Below are 24,259 nucleotides of genomic sequence, written 5' to 3' on the forward strand. Positions count from 1 at the left end.
ATGTACGCCTACCCTGCGGTTTCCCCCGGCCACCACGAAGTCTTTGTATTCGTTCTGTTTGCCATGGGAAAATATCTGAAACAAATAAGTCGCTCGGTCTGCACCCATCAGTGTAAAAACACTTCTAAGAGCTGTGGATTGTGCAGAGAGGGTGTGGCGCAGCTCCGAAGGAACTACTTGTTTACCCTTGCTGTGTCTGAAAAAAAAGGGGAAATTATTTTCTTTCCGAAATGGAAGGCAATTAAACAAGTATTCTTGCAGGAGACAATGCGGGCAGGCACATGCCGCCTGCGGTGGTGCAGCGGCATGCCGTACTTGGTGCGAGAAGGAGGGGAAAGCTGTGTGCCCCCCTTCCCCCCCCCCCCACAGCAGCATCAACATCATCACTGTCAGCATCACTATTAATGCATTCCTGCAATAGAGAAAGTCAGCCATAACTCAAACTTCAAATCATTTGTGAAGTGAAGAAACATTTTAGTGTCATATTTACTGTCAGACATAATAAGCATCATGTATCTCCGGGGGATTGAGCCCCCTGCAATTTTTACTGCTTAATCATGACACTGTTCAACTGTTCAGAAATGTTCCTAATACGTCATCATGATTTTAAATCACTAGTTTGAAATAGCTTTTCTCTAAATGCTTCCAAAAATCTCATCTGTAGCCTAGTTGTTGACTGGCAGCACCATGATGTTTATCAATAGATAGATAGATAGATAGATAGATAGATAGATAGATAGATAGATAGATAGATAGATAGATAGATAGATAGATAGATAGATAGATAGATAGATAGATAGATAGATAGATAGATAGATAGATAGATAGATAGATAGATAGATAGATAGATAGATAGATAGATGTTATTGTTTTTAGTAGGCCTATTGCAAATAATAGCCTAATAAAAATGTACATACATCCCATATTGTAGTATGCTTCATGAGCTAGAAATGTATGTTACATTTTATTCCAATAAATCATTTTGATGTACAACTATTGCCATGTAGCAGGGTCTTAATTAAACCCATATGAAAAGTTTACAGTACTGTACATATAGCGGATGTGAAGGGCCACGCCTCCGCCACTTTCCGATTGGATACGAAAGAAGTCGCTGACAGCCAAAGGCGGAAGTTGTTGGCTAGTGTGAACCTACTATCTATGGTGTTAACCCACCTGGTTAATCCCTGTTTTTGTGTTATGATAGAGGTTTTTTTCACGTTAAGTCGCGCTTTTGTACAGGTGAGACTGTATTATATGTGCTCTTATCTCACCGTGCGTCAACAGTGCACTCGGTGTTGTTTGTCTGCTGTTTTGTTTAACAATGTAGCTCAAACTAGCTGCTTGACGCTAGCATAACAAGCTAGCTTGCGAGCAAACATTAAGCAGTGCTGTTTCAATGCTCCCTTCAATTGTTTTAGCCTCTGACAAACGCGTGTCTACTTGGTTGAACATATATCAAACTGTTAAGTCGTGTTTTCTTTCACGGTATTAAACGTTGCCTAAATTCTGTCGGGGGGCACAACAAGTGAAGGGAGATGTATAATGATGCGATCAGACAGATTGTATGTATTATTTTTAAACTTCACTACACATGTTCTTTTTCTTTTTTTAGTTAGTAATCTCCCACTTTGTATAACGGTAAATACGGTATCTTTATTTTGAGATTTGCATGTCAATATTTTTTTTACAGTTATGGTTATTGAGTAACACTTACGTAGGCTACTCACTTCTACACACAATAGAGTAGAATATCATTCTGGTAAACCATAGACCTTATGAAAATCTATTGCTGCTGCAAGTCATGACCAGACGGCTTAACAGATGAATTGAGGGACTGATGACTACTAGCTTTTGCTGATGTTATTGGGTCTACTTGCCAAATATCTTGCCAAGCATCTTGCCAAGCAAACTATACATTTATTTCTCCAATTATATCAAGTGTGTGGAATCAGTCACATTTAATTTTCACATGAATGAGGAGGAGTTTGATGCTATCCACTTCACCAGCTGTCACAGGTGTGTGAGAGTGTGTACTTTTGGAATCATTCAATACAATATAATCAAAAGAAAGAAGAACACAGTGTGACTTTTTCAGGTAATATGACCTATATATATATATATATAGTCAAAACTACTTAAGGAGGGGCGCCCTTAGCTCAGTTGGTAGGGCGTCCCCCCCTGGCCGGGCCCAGCAGCAGACCCGGGTTCGATTCCCGCCCGCGGTCGTTCTCTGCATGTCACTCCCCTCTGTGCCCCATTTCACCTCTGTCTCTCTGCACTATCAATAAAAAAGCATAACAAAAAAAAACTACTAACGGTTAAATAATTATATTTTTTTAAATCCATACATCAAAAATCTGATGGTGCGTGTTCTCCTTATACCACATTTGATATAGTACTATAGCCTAGTAATAACATTTTATACTCCAACAAACTGGATAAATTACCTCCCAAATGCATGGCACTATATAACTGAAAAATTAAAATAGCAAGTATTTGTTGTTTTATTGTTATTTCATTGTTTTATGTTGTTTTTATTTATAAATGAACACCCAAACAAGATTGTCTCTCCCTCTTACCCTGGCAGTGTTCACTAGGGTACAGACATGGATGTGCCTTGCTACTTGCCTAAACTGCTGTTTGAGCTCAATGAGCAGCGCAAGCGGGACTTCTTCTGTGACTGCAGCATCCATGTCGAAGGCCGTGTCTTCAAGGCCCATCGTAATGTGTTGTTTGCTGGGAGTGGCTATTTCCGGGCTCTTCTGGTTCACTATCTGCAGGTGAGAATAGCTTGCTTCCCCACTTATTTTTTTTCCCTATGAGAGGTGGGCAAGTCTTTGTCATGGCTTCTTGGAAACATTTGTGTTTATTATTGTGTTATCCATGATTACTGTAACCCCTTTTAATGTTTTTTTTTGTAACAGCAGTGAAGAACATTATGATATCAATTGACTTCCCCATGTTTGGAAGGTGTATGTTAAAGTGACAGCTGATTTTCCATTGCTCTTGGGGGTCATACATTGTTGATGCCTGCTGGATACATTGATCTTAAATTACAGATCTGTTAACTGAACCCTGCCTCAATCGTGGCAATGCTTTCCATTGTACGTCTCTTGCTGTTAAATATAACCCTTTGAAGTAAGCCATATTCAAAAATCCAGGAAAACATAATAAGGCTCATAATCTAGTTCTGGGAACTTTGTTTACAATGTAAACAAAGACTTATTTCTCAACTTGTCATGGCATCTCTTTTCAGGATAACGGACAGCGCTACAGCACAGCATCGCTTGACATCGTGACAGCCGACGCCTTTTCCATCATCCTGGACTTCCTTTACTCGGGCCGCTTGGCCCTCAACAGAAGCAACGTCATCGAGGTGATGTCAGCAGCCAGCTACCTGCAGATGACCGACCTGGTCAACTTCTGTAAAGGATACATCCGCTCCTCTTTGGAAATATGCAACAAGGAGAAGGAACCCAACGTGGAGAAGGGGAGCGCAGCACAGGATGGAGGGTCAGGCCCTGCAGACAGCGGCACTCCCTCCGCCGCCCTCTCCAGCGGTGCCAAGCCTCATTCACAGGCTGGGGAGGCGGATACAGGGTCGCACTTGGGTCCAGAGTCCTCTGCAAGAACCCCATTGTCCATAGTACCTGTCGCCTCAACTCAAGGCCCGAGCGGGGACACGGACAACCACTACCATCCGAGGCAGGAGTTTGCACCTGGGAGGGAGGGACAGAAGGGTCACATGGATCTCAATAACCTCTCGTCCTCTTCGTCATCTGCTTTGACCCCTGAACTAGTGCACCCCAAGATAGAGTACGACCCCGACCAGGACCTTATGGGTTCCCCAGACACCAAAGACCTGACCTCGTATCCCGGCCCCTTCCTTCATAACCCTCACCACACCAACAGACCACTGCCGCCCTCTCCCACTAGTGAGCGCTCCTCCGCCTTGGGATACAGCCCTCCCTTTAACGCCAGGCAGCTGATGGAGATGCTGGCCAGAGGTGAAGGCTCCAGTCCACTGGGGGACAGAGTGGGGCAACGCTTTAACCAAGGACTAGGCAGCAGCACGGGAGGAAGCAGAATGGATGACGGCTTAGGGTTTGTGGGCTCGTCTATCATGGAGATCCAGTCTGATTGGCTCGGAGAGGACGCAGGTAATTGGCAGGATCGATCAAACAAAGTGGCATTGAGTAAAAAAAAAAAAAACCCTCTTTCTTTGTCCCCATCCTACAACAATATTGAACCTGAAAATGAGCATACTATGTGACCTTTAGAAAAAATTAACTCCTTGATACAGTGTTACACTCAATGAACTCTTCAGCAGTAGAGTAAGACTGCCATATTTTGCAGTGGTCTCCCTACTGTGGTACATGCTAAACTGTTGGCCTCTCTCTCCCCCTACAGGTGACGGTTTGGTAGTGCCGGTTAAACTCCACAAGTGCCCGTTCTGCCCGTACACTTCCAAGCAGAAGGGAATCATGAAGAGACACATCCGTTCCCACACAGGAGAGAGGCCCTTCCCCTGTCCCATGTGTGGCAAGAGGTTCACCAGACAGGAGCACCTTCGCAGCCACGCCCTCAGTGTAAGGACTCTGTGGCTGCAAGATGATGAGCCTAGTTTTGTAATGAGTTGTGCCATCTTTAATATGCAGGCCTCTAAACGCAACTTCTGACACAAAAGTAAATTGAAATAGGAATCATTTATGTGTATTTTTGTTTGTTGTGAACAGTAATTAACCATCTCACTCTTAAAGATGGCGCTGTTAAATTCAGTTCTATTTTCCTTGTTGATTGTGTTTTGTGTGCAGTGAAGGAAGTAGGGTGAGCGCTGTAAATATCTTGGCTCCTAAATGGCTATTCTTCACCTTTTAAAAAAAAATCCAAATGATTCATGCGTTGTTTATTCTACATACTGTGTTGCCCACTGACAGGTCCACAGACACTACTGGCCGGTTTCATGCAAGAGCTGCAGGCGAACCTTCACTGGATCCAGTGTCTCGACGGGACTCCGACGCTTCGGCATCTGCGACAGCTGCAACTGTGTGACCACCACACACGATGACTCCGCCTCCAGTCACGGAGCCAGCCGATCGGAGGCCATGGAGCGCTCAGACGGTGGCACGGACTGGTCCAGTTTCATGGACGATGAGGTGGAGGTTGGCAGAGTGGAGGACTTGGTGGAGAAACAGATGCTAGAAAGGCAGCTGGCTGTCTGCACTGATGTGGGTCACACACTGTGAATCTGTACCCCCCACTGCACAAGCAGAAGAAAAAGAGAATGTATTGAACTGTTCTACGGGTTAATTGTTACCAAACTGTTGATACTGATGTTAAATTATTACTGCTGGATGATGATTTTATCTATTGACATATTTGTATTAAAACAAAATCCACATTTCTCATATGTGCCATTCATAAAGAAAGTTGCCTGTTGTAAGGCTGTTGTTGCAATAAATATGTTGTGTAATTTTTGACGTATTTCCTGTTGTCACACTTTGTACATTTCCCTGCTACTTGTCATGCATTAGCTCATCAACCTGCAAATATGATATTAAAGCTACCCTCTGGTGGTAGCCAAAAGTCACTGCAATAACAGTTTTGCTCATTGGAATTGCACACAATGAGGAAATGATGAGTCGAATCTAAGAAGGAACTGAAGTAGTTTTATTATATATAGAAAGGTTTTATATAAACCATTTCCTCTCTGTAGGAGCTGTACACCAACAGTAGGCCTACAAGTAGACTGGTTCAACCAGTCTGGTTGCCAATCCCACACCAGCTATTGTGTGTGTGTGTGTGTGTCAGTTAAACTCACGTTATAGTCACCTGACGCATCTTTATAAGTGAAAGAATCAGCTGACCTGACTCAATCGTCAGGCGATCTCATTCGAGAGATCATGGGAATGGATTCTCGCCCTACGTGCATTATACCGCTGATATGTTTAATGCCCCTTCTCATGTCAGGACCTGCGTCCACAGCGCGCTACGAGCCAGACTGGAGCAGTCTCGATGCCCGCCCATTACCCCCGTGGTACGACGAGGCGAAGATCGGGATCTTCGTCCACTGGGGGGTCTTCTCTGTCCCGGGCTACGGACAGTTCAGTGAGTGGTTCTGGTACTGGTGGAAGACCGGGAGGCACGCAGAAGTCGAGTTCATGAAGAAAAACCACCAGCCAGGCTTTAAGTACACGGATTTTGCGCCCAAGTTTCACGGAGAATTCTTCGATCCAGATACCTGGGCAGAGATATTCCAAGCGTCAGGAGCCAGGTAATGTAATGAGATCGGCTTCTTCCCTGCCATCAGTGAACCTGCGATGCCATGCAAATGATCAAGCCTGTTTCGTTTAAAATGCAGCTTATTTGCTCAGGTAGCCTCTCCTACAGGGGTCATCAGGGCTGCCTTTACCTGCCACTAGGCCCTGAGGCTGAGAGGTTTCGTAGGCCCCATAAAGGCGGCCCTGGGCTGGGGGTCATGTATATGTGTGTTTGCCTCTAGGCAGGGTTACTCAGGTCATAATGATCACAACAGCCTGCAATAATCTCTATGTTTAGTTATAGCCTACTATTCAGTGTCTCTCAAATTCACACTAGAATCCTACTTTTAAGACAATTTCCTCTTTGCTTTAACATGTTCATGAAAGTTTTGTCTTACTTTGGAATAGCCTAATGTTTTGTTTGGTCTCTTGGGAAATAACACACATAAAAACAATCTTGCATCAACCTTTGACCTCCACGGGCACAAATGCCAACATGCCTTTTTCAGATATGTGGTATTCACGACCAAACACCATGAAGGATTCACAAACTGGCCCTCACCGGTGTCCTGGAACTGGAACTCCATGGATGTGGGTCCTCACCGGGACCTGGTGGGAGAACTGGCTACAGCTGTCAGGAAGAGGTGAGTGCTGCTGCATCTGCATTCAGACCTTTGATTTAAAAAAAAACAATACAACCCCTAACTACAAGACCTGACGAAATCTATCCTCCTGCTCTTAAATGAGTCAGGAAGTAAATAGTTGACATAAGAATAGGGCTAAACTGAAGTGTGCATTTCTCTACTAACAGGTCCCTGCACATGGGTCTCTACCACTCTCTGTTTGAATGGTTCAATCCCCTGTTCTTGTCGGACCAAGCCTCCGGTTTCAAGACTCAGTACTTTCCTGCCCTCAAGGCTCTTCCAGAACTTGTGGACCTGGTCATGAGGTACAAACCTGATCTGATCTGGTCTGACGGGGACTGGTCAGCATCAGACACCTACTGGAACTCTACTCAGTTTCTGGCCTGGCTCTACAATGACAGTCCAGTCAAGGTGAAAGAGGGTTTATTTGATCCATGGGTGTGGGGACTATTCCTTGTCTTCATTCTTACTCAAGCTAAGTTGAATTATGAGTAGCAATTTATCACATTAAAAAAAAAAACGTTTTAACCCATTGATGACTATGGCAATCTAGGATGCATGTCCTTAATGCCTGAGGGTTTTCTGAAAAAATAGTACGAATTGTCAAGTCTACCAAAACCTTAATATCTAAGCCTGTGTAGCACATAGAAACGTGAAATAAAATACATTTAAAAGTTAAGGTTCACAGGTTTTATTTAAACATGCTCCCTTAGCGCTTACAAACCAACACATTTTTCTAAAAATCGTCAAAATTAGATGAATTAGAAAATTATTAAATATTGTTAATAAATAGATGCAATGTGTTGTGTGATTTTCGTCAGTAGTCTATAGTAGACCTTGATTCTGCGCACCAAACGCCACTAACTGTTCTGTCGCCGACATAGCTGGCGTATTTTTTTTATTATTTTGTTTTATTTTTTATTTTTTTATTTTTTTGATTGACATGATTTTCGGCAAACCACACAACTTTTGGGTGGTCACGTGGTCTTAAAAAAAATCAACAAAACCCACCTCATGTGTATTTGAACCAATGACAGTGCATTCTATGCTGGGAATGCCATGAAAATTAGATAAAGTAATAATGCTGCGCGACGCAGCATCAGGCAGGAGAGCCAATGTGGCATCGCGCAGCAGCCGTCATCAATGGGTTAAAGTAGCTACGAGGAACGTTGATTGTCTGTGGAGTTTACCAGCACCTTTGGATAAATGGGAAGTGTAGGTTTTTTTTACGACACCAGTGCCCAAGTGTGTGCCGGCGACGCTTGCATTTGTTTATGGCAGGGCCACATACAGAAAAATCTACGAAGGGCCGGGCCACTTGGCAAAAATAACACATTTATCAGGACATGTAGCTGCTCTGATGTTTAGTTTCATAGTGTCTTCGTAAATTGTAATCCTTCTTCACGGCAACACTTTCCTTGCAAATTAAACAGACACACTTCCCCTTTGAGCCGGCCCAAGCCTCCAAGGGTCCCTAAGCAGAATTTGATTAGGGGGGCCCATCTCCAATGTTAGCGTACCCAAATCATTGACTATTGTTAGATGCCTTCAGACAACCAGTGTTTTCTGCTATTGCCTCCAATGTCCAGCTGGGTAAAAATAGTAGCCAGCCGAGTTCCCGACCTTGCTAGGGGGGTCCGGGGGTGTGCCCCCCCGGGAGAATTTTTTTACTTTTTAAAGTGAAATGCATGAATCTGGTGCACTTTAAGAGTAAAATTAAGAGGCTTAATCTGAATAATTTTGTGTGAAAAAATAATTTGGAGACACTGTGTAAGATGAATTAGAAGCTATTGAAGAAGGACACATGGATTTTCCATAATAATATTAATTTAAAATAAAATATTATGCAGGGTCCTATGGGATGGGCTTGGTGCTCTTTTTCTTTTATGGGACATACTATATTTCTCTGTAATATAATGAATGCATTTAAATTATTTAAAAACGAATAGGGCCATATTACATTATATTTTTTAAATATAAAAATATAGGGGGTGGCTCACATTACCCGATGCCTCAGATTCCCCCGTTCTCCCCTATACAGTATATTAAAATCGGCCGCAGGCCAATAAAAAGCCAGCGGCCCGTGGGCCGTAGTTTGGACACCCCTGGTTTATAGTAAGCAGGGGAATAATTCCATGAATAGAGACCGCAGATGAGCTGTGATGAGGTAATGCATTAATATGTGATTGAAAGATTAATAATTGTAATATGACAAGGGTGAAGCAGATGAAGCTTTGATTTAGGGAAAAATGTAACCCGTGCAAATGCAGAAACAACAATTAATTGACATTTAAACATTATTCGCAGGAGGTCTTACACAAACAATAATTGAATAACTGCCTTTGTATTTTTCTTCAGGATATGGTGGTGACCAATGACAGGTGGGGTAACGGCACCTACTGCAAACACGGAGGCTACTACAACTGTAAGGACAGGTACACGCCCGGTGAACTTCCAGACCACAAGTGGGAGAAGTGCCAGACGATCGATAGCCGCTCCTGGGGCTACAGGAGAAACATGAACCTGAACGAAATCATGGACCTGCCGTCCATCATAAAGGTGAAATGTCACAATTGGTCATCGCCCTTTGATGTATGTGCGGTCCCTTTGTGATGAAATAGTTTAGCGATCTTGCGTTAATCTAACTCCCTCCCTCCTAAGGACATGGTGTATGTGGTGGCAATGGGTGGAAACTTCCTGCTCAACATTGGCCCAAAGTCGGACGGCATGATTGCCCCAGTGTTTGAGGAGCGGCTGAGGGGTCTTGGTGCCTGGTTGGGGGTTAATGGGGAGGCCATTTATGCTTCCAAACCCTGGAGGGTCCAGCTGGAGAACACCACAGTCACTGTCTGGTGAGTTTGTCATTCCTTTTTTGGTTTGTTTTTCCTATTCCATTTTCTGTGACTTCTTGTGATTTTGCGATGTTAAAGGTATTCCAATTTGGGTTTATACTAGAAACTGTTTTCATGTTGTGTCCCTTCATATTGCTCACAGTGCCATTGCTGAATCTTCACTTTTCAGCCTATGTCTGAAACAAAATTGATGCTGCCAATTACCTGTGTCCTCTTCAAGCCAAAACCATGACAAAGTGCATTTTGCATAATAGCTGACCTTTACATCATCCAAAGCCTTCGGTAGTTTGACTCTAGCCACTGTTTGCTCTTCTTTAAAAGGTACACTGCCAAAAACAAAACCGTGTATGCCACATTTCTCGACTGGCCGTCCAAACAAGCGCTTCAGCTAACAACACCAAAGACTTCTGGGGCCACAGAGGTAAGCCTGACACCTTTATGCCCACAACATTTAATTCCAGTTCCCTTCAAATGTCACAATCTTACAAATGCACACACTCTTTTTTTACATCCACAGGTGACACTTCTGGACTATCCTAATGTAACACTGAGGTGGGCGCCGTTGACACAGAAAGGCGGGCTAGTGATTCTTTTGCCTAAAATGCCAAATTCTCCTGGGAATGCCTGGACTCTGAAACTGGAGGGAGTTGTGTAACGTCAGAGAGATGCAACACAATTAAGACCCAGTCATTTTTACAAAGAGGCATGTCTGATTAAGGGATCAAAGGAATTTTAAGCTTCAGCATGAAATGTGATTTAGCACTGTATGACCAAAGAGAGGTATCTGGATTAGGGCCCGACCGATATAGATTTTTGGGTGCCGATGCCGATTATTTTCTGAGAAAAATTACGATAACGATTAAATCGTCTGATTTTTTAATTTTTTTAATTCCATAAATATATATTGAAAATTTTTACTTTTTTGAACCCTTAAATATAAGTATGATTTTCTATATGTTTGATGTAAAGTGTCTTCAAATGACCTCCAATAAAGCACTATATAAATTCAATATAATAACATATAGTAATATCAACAACTATTAACTGTCAAGAGATGACCAAAGACTCTGCTATTGGTGTCAGGGGGAACAGTCAGTGTGAATTAATCTAATGTATTACAACACACCATACTGCTGCTATGCTATAAGGCTACCTCCGGGGCAGCAATGCGGTAAATCACTTAACCACTGCAGGAAAGACTTCATTGACTGTTCTTTGTTATGTAATAAATGTAGTTACTGATGAAACACTATGAATGTTTACATTAATATGAGTGCTGTGAGTTAAATTCCTGTTTTACAATGTGTTTTTCTAATATACTGATGTTGTTTTTTCTTGCAAGCAATAAAGACCTTCTGAGAGTCAGAACATTGTCTCGCTGGTATTTAGTAACCAATGTAACCGACTTGAGGGAATGAGAAACAGCAGCTGAATCTGTAGTGCGCCATGTATCCCTCGACACAGCATCCTGAGGGATGAAATAACTTCAAAGATGAGAACACAATACTTGATGGTATAGGCCTAGGGTGAAAACCTGCCAAAGAGCTGACACAGCTTTTTTATTAATGTTGGAGAAATGAATCGTGTTTACAGTAAAAGGAAGGACTAGTTAAGAAGTACCAGTTGGACTATAAAATAATGAACAGAAATGGAGTAAGGCATCACTGAAATATGTGGAGTTCTGTAATTCTTTCATTCATGTCTTTGAGTACCTAGAAAAGCGCTATATGAAATAAATGTAGTATTATTGTTATTAGTATGGTTCTTATCAGTTTCCGGTGTAACACATTCTGTATTAAAAAGGCAAGTGATTGGCAAGTCCACCCCTACATTAGTGGTGAAGCATTGACACTGTAGGGGAAGGAGTGGAAGTGTTGAGAGAAAAATTCCCCACACTACTTTCAGTTGGACCTCAAAACAGGGAAAAAGGAAAGAAGACATATTTTTGTTCTCATCCTGTTGCCCTGTAAGTTTAGTGGCAAAAGATCTGATGTGTAACGTGTAATATGTTGGCACAGGTAGTAATCTGTACTTATAAAGGGTTAACACTGAAGGTGGAAACCAGTATTTAAGCCTACATCATCATCTCCTCTAGTCACGGGATCATTTGAATATTACAATCATGGGATCACATAAACGGTCAGACTTTTGCCTGTCAGCATGATTAAAGAGGAACACAGGCCACAAACAGTGTTTTGCAGCTTTACACTGTAGAGCTTATGTGAAACACACACCTGATAGAGGTGAAGGGTTTGAGAAACACTGGAAATGGAAAGAGTCACGTTTGCTAGCTGGTGCTCATCTGTTTTGGGTAAACAGATTTTGTGTGTTGTCTATTTAGAGAACTGTGGGAAATCTAGGGGATTTCTAACATTAATGGGAAAACTAAAAATTGCTATTGCATCACTGATATCTTTCTTATTAGACTGAATCCTACTATAATAGGAAGTGGCTGTTTGCTTGTGTGAAGCGCATACAAAGCCTACAATCCAGTCTCAAGAGGTAATGAAATAACTGATGCAGCAGCAAAAGCAGAAGTATGGGCTCCTGTACGAACAACGATGCAAATACCATGTGTATGTGGCACACTGCTTCTCCGTAGTCCCTTACTGAGCATGACACATAATGGGGAAGTCGTGAGATTTAAGTGACTTTCAGCGGGGTATGATAGTGGGAGCCCATGCCAGCAGCAGCATCTGGGATATGATTCACTGGTGCTGGTCGGACTGGAAGCTCTCACTGCTGTGTACACACACACTGCTGGAACCGCCTGATACCCCCACAGCATCAAGAATGACCCAGTGTCCATAAGTCCTGCCCCTTATGGACCTGGACACTGGAATTACATAACTGGACACTGCATTTATTAATGGATTAAGTAGGCTACAGACTGTGTATAGATAATAGGCCAAGGCAATAGGCATGTAATCAGGGTGTTACCAGTGAAATAATACAAATATATGTTTATTTAATCAGTTGCAAAAGGTATTTTTTTGTATTTCTGTTTGACCAGTTAAGACATAGGCCTAAATCCTTTCTGTTTGTTTCATAATATCCAATGTATGAAGGTAAACCAAAAGAAACTCTACACTGAGTTTCAGGAAATTATTAATACATGAATTAGCCTACACATTTCGAGGGGGCCATAATGATTCCATGCCTTAATAAATGTGAATTTGCTTTACATGTATAATATGTGGACTGAAGCAGTAGAATAGCTGATAGGCCTATAATTCCAAAAGAGGAACTGACTCCATATGACATAGGACTACATTTGCCTCTGTACAAATCTAGTTCAAACTTTGGACTGTGGAAGGCAGTAATATAGGCGAAGCAGCGTACACTGCTGGAGTCCTCCAAGAAGAAGAAGAAGAATGCACGTGATTACAGTCACATGACGCCGAAACAATAACACTTGAATGGTCAAAACCATGGATCTATAAGGTCGAGACAACAATTGAAACGATTGAAACCTGTCTGATAGAGTTGCTTCGAGCAGAGGAACTGTACATTATCTTCGACTGGTTGCTTCCTTGGGGCAGCAAGACGTCGCGCAGCCAGAGAAGTTAGCATTTAATAACTTCCACCGGTTGCAGACATGCTAGCCGCTTTTGTTTTGGTCGTCGCTAGCTTAGTTTCTCAAACGGCGGCTCGGTACACCGCGAACTGGACTAGTTTGGACGCCAGACCGCTGCCTTCCTGGTACGACGAGGCTAAGGTGGGGGTGTTTGTCCACTGGGGGGTGTTTTCTGTCCCCGGGTTTAACAGTGAGTGGTTTTGGTGGCACTGGAAGGGCCTGCATGACCAAGTGTGTGTGGACTTCATGAACAAGAACTACCCTCCTGGGTTCACCTACCCGGAGTTTGCGCCCCAGTTTCACGCTGAGTTCTTCGACCCGGTGGAATGGGCGGATATATTCCAAGCTTCAGGTGCAAAGTGAGTGTGTAGGGAATTTTTCCAGCTAAACGCCACCTTCACTTCCGTTGTTAGTTCCTCGTGCCATGCACCTGCTCAAGTTTCGTAAACACTGTCACGCGCACTGTATGTCTAGTGTGAACTTAAACTGTATTGTGGACTTATTATATTCATTGCAGATATGTCGTCCTGACTGCTAAGCACCATGAAGGATTCACTAACTGGGGCTCTCCAAACTCCTGGAACTGGAACTCAGTGGATACTGGACCTCACAGGGACCTAGTGGGAGACCTGGGAGAGGCAGTGCGCAAAAGGTAAGGTGGGCTGTCAAATGTCTAGTCATGAAGCTCAAACGGCGTAATGAATACAATGAGTACAACATTCTTTCATTCATCATGGGACATGCAGGGCTATAGTAACTACAGCGCTGCTCCGAAGACACTGTTAAATTAAGTCAAAATACGCTCATTAGTTCAGTAGTGTTGTGTATGCCCTCAATTACTTTATCACAATATATAATGAAGACTTAAAGTCTGTTTAGGGTGCTTCCCAAGTTAATGCTGACACTTAACACTAATGGTTGTCTATCTTTATTTTATTTGACAGGGACAATGCATATTATTTTCTATGACAGAGACAGTGCATATTAGTAAAAATGTCTGTATGCCAGATTTAGCCTGAAGGCTAGTTTTCATCTGCAGTCCCTGGCCAGATGTTACAATAGGCTTCATAAAAAGCAAATAAACAAGAAGGGTTGAGTAAAGAACACACATACACCAAGATACAATATGATAATAATCCCTTTGCTCTATAGCTTATAACGTGAATCAGGTATTAGCAATTCACAATAATCACAGTGTCTGTATCTGCACAATGTATATAGATCTAAACATTTTGAATTTCTTTGTTTAGGTCCTTGCACTACGGCCTCTACAACTCCTTGTTCGAGTGGTTCCACCCCCTCTACCTGATGGATAAGAGCAACGGATTCAAAACACAGGAGTTTGTGATGCGTAAACTGCTACCTGAGCTTTATAACATGGTCGTAAGGTCTGTGGCACTATGAATGAAATGAAAACCCGTCAGCACACTGCGATACAAACAAGCACATTGCGCTCCTCCTTATATCTAATGAAGGCACGCCTGTTTTGCAGGTACAAACCTGAGTTGATATGGTCTGACGGGGACTGGGAAGCACCTGACACCTACTGGAACTCCACCCAATTCCTGGCCTGGCTCTACAACGACAGCCCAGTCAAAGTAAGTGTTGTATAACAAGAAAGAAACACATGACTTATTTAACTGTGAAAGAATGCTGTATGTAATCTGTGTGTGTGTGTTTGTGTGTTCAGCATGGATTCAACTACTAATTGTTTCCTCATTTTTGCACATACTTCCTTATCTTAGGATACCATTGTCGTCAATGACAGATGGGGAGCTGGCTGTGCCTGCAAACATGGTGGCTACTTCAACTGTGAAGACAAATATACTCCAGGCAAGCCCCCACCTCGCAAATGGGAGAAGTGCACGTCTGTGGATCAGGTTTCCTGGGGTTACCGTCGAAACATGAAGTTGTCTGATCTGATGACCTTACCCAATATTATCGGGGTGAGGAGGATACAGTATGTTACAGGATATTTTATAAGTGATTGCAAGATCGCTAGTGGTAGCTTGACGGTTTCTGTTTCAGTGTATCAACAAATAAAGAAAAACATCATAAAACTCTTCTGTGCAAAGTGCGCAGTAATCACACCCTCAGGTGACCTCTCTGGATTGTATATAGAAAATTTAAAAAAATCCCCTATGGGAAACACATTAGACAGGATTAGTTCCTACTGAAGCCTGTTCCTGTTTAAGAGGGCTTAGTATAAGAGAAGGCTTCTTTGTTTTTCTTCTCTGTCCTCTGTCTTTACGGACTGATAGGACAGACCGAGTGGTGAAGCTCTGAGAGTGTAGTCCTGCACTGCAACTGCCCTGTTTATGTGAAATGTAAGTTAGTGAAAAGGTAGAAATGGGCAGCACTCCAAGCATAGGTCTTTTTAACTTTTTCCATTTGCTTATCTCTGATGTCAATCACTTTTGCCTCAGTGTTGTCATCATTGTCAGGAGAATACTGGATACAAAAACTAAGCCAAGGATGTCATGGTGCTTTTGTCTTTTTTTTTGTTATTGCTCTAAAGGATAATTCTGTTATCATTGACGTGCCTCTTTTGCAGTGACTGACTGGTTGTGTCTGTTACAGGATCTTGTTCGCACCGTGGCTCTGGGAGGTAACTACCTCCTGAACGTGGGTCCAACGGCAGCTGGAACCATGCCCCCGGTGTTTGAGGAGAGGCTGCGGGGTGTAGGAGCCTGGCTGCGGGTCAACGGGGAGGCCATCTACGCCTCCAAACCCTGGAGGATCCAGACAGAGACCAACGCCACTGTGCCAGTCTGGTAAGAGGCAGAGGGACAGCTGAATCACGTAAACCAGGCTTTTGTCGTGTAGGTCATTTAATAAAAAACCCTATTTGCCCTGCTGTGGAAGGGCTGAGCAGGTTTAGGGTTAAGTGCAGATTAATACTTGCTATAGTCATGTTAAATTGGTCGATTCAGTAATTAAAAAAAAATATTTTTTTTATATTTGAAAGCGATAGCAGAGATGCACAGGAAATGCAAAATTGTTGTCATCTCCATTTCTGTAGGTATACATCTAAAGGAGCCACTGTCTACGCCATCGTGACCAACAAACCTTCCAAGACCACAGTACAGCTACTGGGACCCAAAACATCAGCAACCACTAAGGTAAAGGGCAGGGCCGCTGCCAAGCTTTTGGGTGGCCTAAGCTTAAATTGTTGTTGTTTTCAGAGGACATGTGCTACTCTTTGTCGACAACCTGACATTTTGCAGCCAGCTTTACTTTACATAACGGGTTCCTTACTTATAGGTGAAATGTAAGCCACTAAATCATTGCTTTCTTGTCCCACGTCCAGGTGACCTTGTTGGGGATTCCAAAGCCTTTATCCTGGGCTCCAGTCAGTCCCAATGGTGGCCTGGTTGTCCTTCTGCCTGATCTGCCCAATGCCCCTGGTCGGGCCTGGACACTCAGACTGGACAATGTCCAGTGAGCCTTAAACCCCAGAAGTGTTCAACCTCTACAATACATGGTTGAATATTTAGAATGTGTTGATCTCAGGTTGCCATTGCTTCTGTTGAAAAAAGGGAAAACTTGTGTACTGTGAGTAAAGAGGGTGGAGGAATCTTTTTTTTTTATGATCATGAATGAATATTGGATTCTGTTGTTCAGCTCTCCTGGCATCTTTTTTTTTTTTAAGATATTTTTTTGGCATTTATGCCAAAAAAATATCTTATGCTTTTATTGACAGTGTAGAGACAGAGTTGAAATGGGGCAGAGAAGGGAGTGACATGCAGAGTACGACCACGGGCTGGAATTGAACCCGGGTCCGCTGCTGGCCGAGGCCCATGGCGGGGGACGCCCTACCAACTGAGCCAAGGGCGACCCCTCTCCTGGCATCTTCTCTGCAGTCTGATTGTTGCTTCAGCAATGTTTCCTTTTCTGGAGTGGTTTGTTTGAAAATGAAATGTACATACAAAGCACTTTTTATATTTTGTACTGTATTCTTTTGATAATTGCTGAAGTAAAAGATGATTTGTCTGATAAATGCTTGTCTTGCTTTGTGTTTATACAGTATATTAGTTAATCTACAGTGTTCATGTTTTCCTGAAGAAGCTCTGGGAAATATTATGAATGGAACTTGGGATACATTTTTAAGATGTATTTAAATACTATTGACTCGTGGTCCACTTCCTTCAAATAGTCTCAGAGCTGTTTAAAACATTGTAAATACTTGAAAAGAGGTCAAGAAACAAATGAGTCTTACTGGGACAAGCAGCCAAGCATCTTTCAGGTCTCTTCCACTCCTTGGTGCTGTGTTGCACTTTGTAGAATGGTCAAGATTGGGAACGATACAACACCGGTACTTGTTGTTCTGGGCAGCACTTGTTAGCACTTTTACACTGGACACACCACTGAGCTTTGGTTGCAACCTGCTATTCTTTCCCTGCAGCTATTGCTGCATGTTATTAAGTCTCAGCTGGACACCTTCTATTCAGCATTAATGTGCTGTATTTTTGAGTGCATTTCTTTACCACAGCTACTGTGAATGGACAAAAATATCCCCATTCCCCACTACAGGTATATGTCAGTTTGAGTTTAGACTCGTCTGGGAAGAGGATACCCACAGGGATAGTGCATTTGACTCAGTGTGCCGGTGTTAAAGTATGTTCTGTCCTTTCACTTAACCTGCTTGGTATTTGCATTAAAATTGGAAAGCTGTTTTTATTCTTTTTCTTCCAGAAAGTTAGATCAGAAGACCACTCTCATTTGTGATTATTACATCACAGCTCAGTTTATAATTAATACTGGAGACAAATTAATTTTGTTTGACCCATACAACACCAGCACAGTATCATATTGAGACTTGTACAGTTGCCTGGCAACTACTAGGAGCCAGGAAATGGTTCAGCACATAACTGCTCGTGATATGGTGGATTCTTTTGGATTTTTTCACTTACTACATTACTCAAACTGAAAAATAGTGCTTTAACATCTGTTCTTTACTAATTGGTTTGAAAATGCAGGCCACTGTCATAAAATCTGTTCAAACCACACCCACACAGTCCTGATGGGGCAGATAGGTTGTCATTAAAAACTCTTCATAGGATAAGAGTTTTTCCAAACTAACTCTGGTTGTTGCCCATTAATTATAAATATCTCACATATATTTTCAACCAAGTTTTCAAGTACTTCAAGGACATTCAATGGAGTCAGAAAATTCACCCAAAAGGAAGACGCAGGAGACACAGCACCCGTTGTTTAACTCGCTAAAATAGCTTTATAGTAATCATATTAATAGTAATAATATTAGCCATTAGAAAATGTTTTGACAACGTTGACAGTGTTACATTCTGTGTTGGGGGGGTAAACCACGTCACAGTGTGCCATCTCTCTGGGCTTCAGCGCTATCAGATGTGCTCCTCGGACACATCTGGACCCATAAAACATACAAGATCAATAAATACATTTGTATGTACAAAATGCGAACCACAACACAAAAAATAAAAAATAAATTACGATGTACACTTCACTGTGCAACCTCCCTCCACTGCCATCTGTCCAGCCCATATAGGCTTTATCAGACTGCAGCTCCCAGTCACTGTGGTGTCCTCATGCATCTTGTGTATCCATTGGTGGCATTTATGAAACAAAGTTCATATCTTATGGCATCGCTATTGCTATTTGCTCCGGTCAATTATTTTTAATAGGAGGAAAAAACAAAAGCATTTTTATAATTATGCTGTCTTGGCACTGAATCAAACGTATAAAAAAAACAAAAACAAACAAGAGAACTTAAGAATTCAAGCCGAGCTTAAAGACAGAAAAAGCTCGCTGTATCAAACCCGTCTGATTAAAAATCATGGTCCTCAGTGAAAACTGCTAGAAAGAGATGAAAGAGGAGGAGAGGTGAAGAACGAGGGAGGGGCTATTTAGTTTTGCTACATTATAGAGTAGAACACAGAGAGCGAGAGAGAGAGTAGTGTGTCTGTATCTGCTTTATGTCCATGTTGTTTTCATCCTCTGGCAGAACTTAAAGAGTTCAGAGTGGACTAAAAGCACATGGAGAAATAAGGGTCTCATGTATGGATCTTCCATTCAGTCCATCTGTTCTGTGCAACGTGTAATTCACTCTTGTAATGATCCTTCATTGCTCATTGAAGTGGCTGTCATTGATCCCAGAGAAAAAATGTCTTCACAGAGTTAATGTTAGCTTGCTTTGCCTCTGCTCCATCTCCTTGGTAGCAGCGACCTGTCATCTTTTTTTTGTCAACTTTTTTTCTTCTTTGTCATTTGTACACAAGACTCGGACCTTGAATACAGAACAATGTTTCCCCCTAGCTATAACTGACAACACAGTTCATAAGAATGAGCGTGATGGTGATAATCGATCCTTTTCATGACAATAATCATACTAATGATAATCATATTGTAATAACAATATATGTAATATTGAGAAGAGCAATGTCCATTGGCAACATGTATTTACAGATTTGTAAACTCGAGTGTGGCAGAGTAATATGTATACTTTTTTTGTGTTAATTACATAGTAATTAGTTGCTCAGTTGTCTCTTACCCACATGGTTACCTGTGTGTGTACGATAAAGCAACTGGCACACACAAACACACATATAAACACAAATTACACCTCTCTTCTAAAGGCACATTGGAGTTTTAGTTAAACATTTACAGGGGTTTAGCTGCTCTGGAGGTGGAGGGAAGTAAAACCCTCTCACAGGAGAACCAAAAAAATAAGTTTAAGGAAGTTTGGTCAAAGTAGAAATAGTAATTAAAGACAGTGTCCCCAAATGATCATTTTCATAAAATCAGACGCTGCTTTCGATATGGTTGGCATTCTTAGAGCAAAATCCATTGAAAATAGTCATATCCTCTCATTCGTTTTCTATATAGTCCTTTTAATTGTTAGTGCGCCATTCCCCCAGTGGATCGGATTGGCTATCTTAGCACAGAAGATTCACAAAAAAGGATGCATGCCATATGTTAATAATTTTTATTTTATCTTATGGACATCGCCTTCACTGCTCTTCTATCAGAGCTATAAGTTACTGCTAATGCTTTCCCTACATTTCCTATTGTTGCTTACTGATTAAAAGCATTACACTGCTGAAGCACAGGGTGACCACGATTGTTCTTTAAAAAAAGAAATGCATATACAAAACAAGACTTAGTCCTAACTCAAACAATGACTTCCTCCAGAGCAGCTGCACCTCTCAGAAATGTCTGCATGACTAAAACTCAAATCTGCTGCTGCAGCATCCCTCCTGTATAGTACACAGCACACATTGGCTACAGTTGGGGTTTTGCCTCAACCGCCGCTTCTTCACTGGCGCTCTCCAAGTCTCAGAAAATGACTACAAGAGAGAATCCGGGCTCAGAAGTTTCCCCCCCTTCATTTAGAGAAATATGGACAACATTCCTACGGGGTGCTTATGTGTTCCTGTATTTTCACGTTGTGCCGTTGAGTGGTGTTATGAGAATCCCCTGAGGACAGAGACCTGGGTCTTAGTTGGAGACACTGCTGCTAGAAACTGAGGTACTCTGGGTTGACTTGTCCGTCTGTCTGTCTGTCCACGAGGGGTATTTGCACTTCTAGAAAAGAGGTGAAAGTAGGGTTTGTGTAGTCTCTGTGGTGTGGTGGTGCGTGCTCGGATCATGTTTGTACAACGATACACCCAGGTGCTATTGTTTTCGTAGCTGTGGCTCCTGTATTTCTACTGTGAAGATAGAGGACACATGGATGAGTGAAATACTCAAGAAGAGAGAATCATCATACCACCAAAAGTGTGTTTGAAATGGACCTGTTTCAAGGCAAGGTGGCTGGCTAAACACAACTCAACGTGATCAAAAGTGTAGAGGAGAGAGTCAGCGAGAATTTAAGTATTGTAGTTGCTACGATGGATGAAATATCCGACAAAGCCTCTTTGATTCCTGGTGTCCCTCAAGGCCGAGCCGTAACGGAAAAGACCTTGGCACCCCTCTGCGCATAGGTTTGAGGATGTGAGGGTGGAGTCAAGAGGCCTTCACAGTGGACTAACAGTATAAAAAGCAGGTCTTTGTGCTTTGTTTGATGAGTTTGACGCGCCACACACGCCACTGATGTGCCGTCAAGTTTTAAGGGTTAACAGCGAAGGAGAAAGGATGATGGGATAAAAAAAAAGGCTTCTCTGCAACCACCACACTGCTGCGGGCGAATTAAATGCAATGTCCAATTCTCAGTCCTTTTTTCTTTAGGTTTGTTTTTTTTGATCAGTTGAGATTCAAATAAGAAAAAACTCTGATTGCTGTTTCAAGATTTGCCAGCGTCATTATCCTCCCAGGATATGATCTTTTGTAGAAAGTGATTCATTGAAATATCTGCGCGGTAAAATCTTGTCAACTTTGTGTTTTTTTCAAAGCTCCTTAAGCTACAAAATTTTCCCTTTCCTTTTTTTTCCAATCAAAAAGGAGATTCTGATACATTTTTTTTTCCAAAGGAGGTTGACATAAAACATGCAGTATTAACATCAAATAAATCTGCCAGTCGTGTATGTGTGTGTGTGTATTGCAAGTGAAAGTGAGGGCGACAAAGGGTGGTAAGTCAGTACAATAAAAACATTTTTCTTTAAGAGGTTTTATACTTCTCTATTTACATTTCTTTCTATATATATATATATCTCTATATATACTGTAAACTGTGTTCAAAGGAAACCTCCACATATAGCTGGTTAGGCACATGTAGTTGGTTCTAAAGAGGAAATACAGGGAGGGGATACAGCAGTATATGTTGTTAGAACCACAGACAGATATACAGTAGGCCTTAGGAGGATCGTACTCGGCAATCAATTAACTCTCTTGCCAGTTAAATACCCTGTGAACCTGACCCAGCACTCACAAACTGAAGGTAATAATCATTGTACTGGAGTCTGGATATGCCACACAGCTGTAGTATCACACAACGCTATAATCTATCATAATAATACTGTAGTATTTCACATTTGATATATGCTTTGTTTTTGTACATATACTGTACTCAATAGTCTCTACTAATCTAGAAATGTAGATTATATCATAAAATATACATCTCCCATTAAAATATTCCCATTTTTGCCAACATATTCCATCCAAATGTTAGAAAAAGAAAGAAAACAGGTCATGCTAAAAAGATTCTTATGTTCTTTTGTCTTTAAAATGGCTGATTTGGATTTTTTTGTGTTTGTTGGGGTTTCAACACTCGTCCCTTATGACGCTCAGCGCTCCATGTTCACACATGCAATCTCTTCGGACGTTGATATCTGAATGAAACCCCTCCAGAGATCAAATCAAACAACCGATTGTGAGATTTTCAAGAAGTTAATAACAAACATACAGAATAATTCCATTCACAACACGTGTTACTTAACGTCAGTGTGATTACCAAACTCGACCAAATTGTTTGCTTTCTTTCATTTCACAACTGATTGGTTTCCAATCATTGATGGCTCTTTGGAAGGGGTTTTGGTAGGGGACTTGGGGGGCTACATTGAACAAATTGACTTTTCTTTCGATCAGAGAAATAATCAGTCCCTCTTTCGGAGGTGTGTAAAATTGAGAAAAGATTGCACTTCAAGTGAGAAGAGTGGGCCCTGCAGCTCTCCCCCTTATTACTTTGTGACCCACTGCTTTTATCTCCCTCAATTATGTAAACATATCATTGGGAAAGTCCACTCGGAATATTCAAGCGAAGAGACAACACGCCGTGTGTCAGGGGGAAAGCAAAACGTAATAAAGAAACGCATCTTCTGTCATGGCTGTTTTCATCAGTGCGTCTGTTAAAATCCTGACTGAGGGGGAAATAACTCTCTACTGTTGTCTGTTTGGGTCCTCGTTTGACCACTTGGTGGTGCAATAGTCTCACAGTGAAATGGGGGCCTTCTCAGTAAATGTCCTGAGAAGCCACCAAAATATATTCCCCTAAAATTATTCTAAATAACCCCAATAACCCCCTGAACACTGGAAACTTTAGAGGGACTACAAAAGCAAACTGTTCTGTTTTCTTTTCTTTTTTTGTGTGTCTAATGCTCTTTAGCTATCGAAAGCTGTGATGCTACACTGCAAAAGCTCCTTTTGGCAAACATAAGTGTGCACACTATGTACAAATAGCACTTGCACATTCAAACAGGCTAACTATTGGCTGAATACTGAGGGGTAGTCAATGGAGAGAGAAAATGGAAAATTGTTTCATGTTCTTTTGACTGGGTGCCTGGGTGGACAGATGGCACCTGGGTGAAAAGGAGCCAGCTGTAGTTGGACTGACTACGCTAGGAGAATGTTCTTTGGGGATCGCCAAACCATCTGACCGAAGGGATTTCAAACTGATGGTGAGGAGTGAATTCATGTTTCGTCATCCGTGAGCGTGTGTGGATATAGGCCTACGTCTCGGTTGATTCTGTTGCAAATGGCATTCTGGATGGCAAAGGGGGTTACGCGGGGAGATTGTGTCATCTCCTCACACAGAGGTTTTTGTGCCTGTTGAGCCCTTTATTTTCAGTGAAAGAGAAGTGCTGGGTGAACACGCACAGGCATGCTACTACTGCGTGAACCTCGGCTGTTATAAAAGTGGACTTTCTTTTGTTGTCAGCCGGAAAAAAAGAAGTTCAGAGAAGTCTTGAAAAAAAAGGAAAAAAAAAGTATATAACTATGCTAGCTACCATTTCAGGTCTAGGCCTCTGTGTCAGTAAAATGTCCCCAAATTTCAAGACACTAAAATGGCTGTCATTGCTTGTTTAAATGAGCAAGAGAAGTGGATTCAAAGTCGCGGTAAGTGGAGTGATGGACGGTAATGCTGAAGCTAAGGGAATAGGGGTGTTTGGGGGGTAAACAGCAATGACTCGCAGAAGATCCAAAACTGGGCTCAGAAAAAGACCGAGATTGGTGCCACGGATCAGCACCGCAAAGGGGGTGAGTAGGGTCGAGTGAGGGAGTGAGGTGGGGTGT

At 42.1% G+C, this 24,259-nt stretch overlaps 3 protein-coding genes across 3 annotated transcripts; all 3 read left to right on the forward strand.

Annotated features, from left to right (window-relative positions):
* The first annotated feature begins 1,123 nt into the window (after positions 1 to 1,123).
* zbtb8b (zinc finger and BTB domain containing 8B) lies at positions 1,124 to 5,484 on the forward strand. Its single transcript, XM_080045051.1, has 5 exons — positions 1,124 to 1,239; positions 2,588 to 2,780; positions 3,257 to 4,160; positions 4,411 to 4,589; positions 4,938 to 5,484. Exons 2-5 carry the CDS (start codon positions 2,607 to 2,609, stop codon positions 5,244 to 5,246), a joined length of 1,566 nt encoding a protein of 521 aa, XP_079901177.1. The 5' UTR covers positions 1,124 to 1,239; positions 2,588 to 2,606; the 3' UTR covers positions 5,247 to 5,484.
* Positions 5,485 to 5,845: 361 nt separating this feature from the next.
* On the forward strand, positions 5,846 to 11,124 carry LOC307263725 (tissue alpha-L-fucosidase-like). The gene is made up of 7 exons (XM_080044953.1): positions 5,846 to 6,274; positions 6,770 to 6,904; positions 7,072 to 7,315; positions 9,263 to 9,463; positions 9,566 to 9,756; positions 10,078 to 10,177; positions 10,274 to 11,124. The coding sequence occupies exons 1-7, from the start codon at positions 5,904 to 5,906 to the stop codon at positions 10,409 to 10,411; spliced, it is 1,380 nt and encodes a 459-aa protein (XP_079901079.1). The 5' UTR covers positions 5,846 to 5,903; the 3' UTR covers positions 10,412 to 11,124.
* Positions 11,125 to 13,160: 2,036 nt separating this feature from the next.
* On the forward strand, positions 13,161 to 17,327 carry LOC307264596 (tissue alpha-L-fucosidase-like). The gene is made up of 8 exons (XM_080046034.1): positions 13,161 to 13,692; positions 13,851 to 13,985; positions 14,584 to 14,721; positions 14,826 to 14,931; positions 15,079 to 15,279; positions 15,914 to 16,107; positions 16,356 to 16,455; positions 16,644 to 17,327. The coding sequence occupies exons 1-8, from the start codon at positions 13,355 to 13,357 to the stop codon at positions 16,776 to 16,778; spliced, it is 1,347 nt and encodes a 448-aa protein (XP_079902160.1). The 5' UTR covers positions 13,161 to 13,354; the 3' UTR covers positions 16,779 to 17,327.
* The last annotated feature ends 6,932 nt before the right edge of the window (positions 17,328 to 24,259 follow it).

This window comes from Ammodytes marinus, assembly GCF_949987685.1.
Source record: "Ammodytes marinus genome assembly, chromosome: 17".
NCBI lineage: Eukaryota > Metazoa > Chordata > Actinopteri > Uranoscopiformes > Ammodytidae > Ammodytes > Ammodytes marinus.

What these genes read in the sequence shown, in the direction of transcription:
- zbtb8b (XM_080045051.1), top strand. Translation starts at nt 2,607, where the DNA reads ATGGATGTGCCTTGCTACTTGCCTAAACTGCTGTTTGAGCTCAATGAG. An exon ending in TTCTGGTTCACTATCTGCAG is followed by an intron (nt 2,781 to 3,256) that starts GTGAGAATAGCT and finishes ATCTCTTTTCAG; the next exon opens with GATAACGGACAGCGCTACAG. An exon ending in TTGGCTCGGAGAGGACGCAG is followed by an intron (nt 4,161 to 4,410) that starts GTAATTGGCAGG and finishes CTCCCCCTACAG; the next exon opens with GTGACGGTTTGGTAGTGCCG.
- LOC307263725 (XM_080044953.1), top strand. Translation starts at nt 5,904, where the DNA reads ATGGGAATGGATTCTCGCCCTACGTGCATTATACCGCTGATATGTTTA. An exon ending in ACAATGACAGTCCAGTCAAG is followed by an intron (nt 7,316 to 9,262) that starts GTGAAAGAGGGT and finishes ATTTTTCTTCAG; the next exon opens with GATATGGTGGTGACCAATGA. An exon ending in ACCTGCCGTCCATCATAAAG is followed by an intron (nt 9,464 to 9,565) that starts GTGAAATGTCAC and finishes CTCCCTCCTAAG; the next exon opens with GACATGGTGTATGTGGTGGC.
- LOC307264596 (XM_080046034.1), top strand. Translation starts at nt 13,355, where the DNA reads ATGCTAGCCGCTTTTGTTTTGGTCGTCGCTAGCTTAGTTTCTCAAACG. An exon ending in AACGCCACTGTGCCAGTCTG is followed by an intron (nt 16,108 to 16,355) that starts GTAAGAGGCAGA and finishes CCATTTCTGTAG; the next exon opens with GTATACATCTAAAGGAGCCA. An exon ending in AAACATCAGCAACCACTAAG is followed by an intron (nt 16,456 to 16,643) that starts GTAAAGGGCAGG and finishes TCCCACGTCCAG; the next exon opens with GTGACCTTGTTGGGGATTCC.